Source organism: Salvia hispanica, chromosome 1 (genome assembly GCF_023119035.1).
Source record: "Salvia hispanica cultivar TCC Black 2014 chromosome 1, UniMelb_Shisp_WGS_1.0, whole genome shotgun sequence".
Taxonomy (NCBI): Eukaryota; Viridiplantae; Streptophyta; class Magnoliopsida; order Lamiales; family Lamiaceae; genus Salvia; species Salvia hispanica.
The window spans coordinates 23,484,710-23,488,127 of NC_062965.1; the positions used below are offsets into that span (position 1 = coordinate 23,484,710).

Sequence of the window (3,418 nt, forward strand, 5' to 3'; positions counted from 1 at the left end):
TGCATGAGAGGTTGCAACCCCAGCAATCACCTGATAGAAACAAAAAGTAGCCTAACCTAAATAACATTGCATAGTTTAAGATCGTTATATTCAAAAATATCATACGCACACAACATCTTAGTGTTACAAGTAAACTCAAGAAAAGCAAAATATTTGTCTTGAATCTTCTCCTTGGTGTTGCTTTTGCTCTATTTCTTCTCTTCATCTTACTATTTATTATGCGCCTTAAAAAAAGAATTCCTTGTATCAGCTTCCGCTTCTTATAATCATGCTTAATTCAATTATTCCAACTACAAATCCACATCCATATCCCATCACCACACTTCGCCAACCAAATCCATCTATAAATCCCGACTCTTCATCATCTTCTTCTGGAGCCCACAATAAGAGTCTTGTTTTGTTATTTTGGTTCGTTCCATAATAAGAGTCCTATTTCACTTTTACCATAGATGGTAAGTAGGCCCCACATTCCACCAACTGATTTCACTCACATTTTATTATAAAACTAATGGCTATGAGTTTGTCAACTGCAGCTCCCATAAATTAACAAGGCGACCTAGCTCTTTTGGTATAGGACCTGCAAGAATATACAAAAAACATTGTGCAAGCTTAATAAACATAGGAATGGCCACTTGAGACAAGATAATGATTTAGTTATAACTAATAAATTTTAATTTTCATTAATACCGAGTTAACATCAATATACCGAGTAATCATTTTTCTATCTTGCAAAGTTCCAAGATAATTGAGTTTCTATTTTTGGAAAAAAAGTAACATTCTCTTTAACTTTATTCTCTCTTACTTTATTCACCATCCACTTAACACACTATTCTTAAACTCTATGCCGAAAAAGTGTCTCTATTAACAAGGAACGGAGGGAGTATCATGGTATGGGAAAATGTGACACATTCATTTTGACACAAAATTGAACGACTTACTAATTTTAGTAGCAATAAATGCAATAAAACGTTACAATAAAGTAAGTTATGAAGGGTTGGAATCGTACCACTTAAAGCATTACTGGAAAGGTATATACCAACCATGGCTGTCATGTTCCCAAGTTCTCTTGGCACTGAACCACTAATATTGTTGCAACACATGCTCAATCGCTCGAAATTGGTAAGAAGACCGATCTCTTTTGGAATTTCACCTATAGGATTATGATAGAAATCATAAACTTTGCTCAAATTAAGCATCAACAAGTGATTTGCTCATACCAGTTAGATTATTATATTCAAGGCCTATTCTGAGAAGGGATGTCATGTTTCCAATTTGTGGTGATAATGATCCACTTAGTTCATTGGAAGCAAAGTCAACATATTGCAAGGATGGCATGCCGAAAAGAGTTGCAGGCAATGAGCCTTTTAATTTGTTGGAACTCATGCCCAAACTTTTTAAATTTGTTAGACGACCAATCTCCTCTGGAATATCACCTACATGAATCAAATCCATATTATTTAGTACATGTTCATATAGCATTATAATATTTTAAATTATACTCCCTCCGTCCGCGAATAGGAGTCTCATTTTTTTTCCGGCACAGAGTTTTAAAAAATGTTAAGAAAAATGGATAGAAAAAAGTCAGCGAAAAATGGGTCTTACATGTATATATTAGTTTTAAATGAATGTAGGGCCTTTTTACCATTTATGGTAATTATAAACCGGGACTCCTATTCGCGGACGGACCATAATAAAAAAATGGGATTCCTATTCGCGCACAAAGGGAGAAGAAAGTTATGTCTATAGAGAAATAGAGAATACAATTAGACTTATCTCCTTGGCCTATTTGTTTAGTAAGATTATGACCTAAAAAAATAATACTATGACTCTTGACCTTGAAATTTTTATTCGTATTTGTTGGATTTTTTATATTACAAGCTAAGTAATTAAAATTCAAAGTGGTGCAACTTTCAAGAATTCTTATTTAATCTTTATTATTATTGTTATTATTATTATTATTATTAAATAATAACTTCAATAAATTCTAATATAAGTTTTAAAATATGGACAACTACCTAATTATAATAATGATAACTATGATAATAAATAACCATAATAATAGAATATTATTAATATTAATTTGACCCTCTACGTATATGACTGTAAAAAAATACTCCCTCTGTCCCATAGAAATAGGCCATATTTCCTTTTTTGTCTGCCCATACAAATAGTCACATATCTATTTATGGCAACCTTTTTCTCCGTTTTTACTTTTTCATTGAAGGGCCCACCCTCCACTACACTGTTTCAACTACTTTTTCTCCTTCTATCTTACTTTACCACTTAAACATTAAAACCCGTGCCAACCCCAAATGGCCTATTTCTATGGGACGGAGGGGGTAATAGAAATTGAAAATAAATAGAAAATGACAATAAAAAGAATTATTTGACTATAGTCCATGGAGATAAGATCAAATTACCTGTCAACTTATTTGCATCAATGTACAACGTTTGAAGCTTGGTCAAGTTCCCAAGTTCCCTTGGCACTATTCCATCAAATTTGTTGTTGTACAAAGAAAGAAACTCGAGCTGCGAACACTTCTCCAAACTTGATGGTATATTCCCGTACATCTCGTTGTAAGAAATTCGAAGAATCTTGAGTCGATCAAGATTGTGTCTGCACATATCAAGAGGTAGAACACTAGACAAACTATTGTTCCTCAAACTCAAGACTTCTAAATTTGACATGTTAAAGATAGATGGGGGAAGAGGGCCATGAAAAGAGTTGTCGTTCATGTCTAAAGAAACGAGAGAAGAAAGATCTCCGATTTCCGGTGGGATGGTTCCAACAAGACCCATGTTCGATATGTTCAACTTAGTCACCCTATTAAGGAGAAAATCACAAGTAACTCCGATCCAACTGCAGACACTGGCTTCAGTGCTCCAATTTTTTGTCAATATATTTTGTGGATCGGAAGAGAATTGTGATTTTAATGCAAGAAGTGAAGAAAGATCGGTATTGATATCGGCGGCTAAGCTATAATACATCAAATAGTGAACTGACAAGAGTAAAGTAGAGAGGAGAAAATGAGAAGAGTTTACCATTTTTTATTTGATTTCGATTGTAGTATTTTGTGATTGAGCTACGATGTATATACATGTATGTGTGTAGGATATTTATTATATGGAGATTGTAACAAATATGAAAGCATTACGTAAAGTCAAAGCCATGATATAACGTTGTATATATCTGATTATTGATGATGCCGCGGCGGCTTCATAATTGATTACATTTCTAGAATTATTTATTAAGTCAATGAGAGTGTTAAAAGTATGTTTCCACCAATTGTTTTTTGACTTTTTCATGAACGATCTCATCAGATTTTGTCAAAGATCGTATTGTAAGAGATTGAATTAGATAGATACCACTAGTCTCGGTTATCACCTTCTCTAAATATGACGATTTCTAGTGTTTAAG

At 33.4% G+C, this 3,418-nt stretch overlaps 1 protein-coding gene across 1 annotated transcript; it reads right to left on the bottom strand.

Moving 5' to 3' along the window:
* Positions 1 to 512: 512 nt before the first annotated feature.
* On the bottom strand, positions 513 to 2,799 carry LOC125191095 (probable leucine-rich repeat receptor-like protein kinase At1g35710). Its single transcript, XM_048088558.1, has 4 exons — positions 2,421 to 2,799; positions 1,218 to 1,433; positions 1,007 to 1,150; positions 513 to 577 (listed from the first exon to the last, which is right to left on the bottom strand). The coding sequence occupies exons 1-4, from the start codon at positions 2,797 to 2,799 to the stop codon at positions 513 to 515; spliced, it is 804 nt and encodes a 267-aa protein (XP_047944515.1).
* Positions 2,800 to 3,418: the final 619 nt, after the last annotated feature.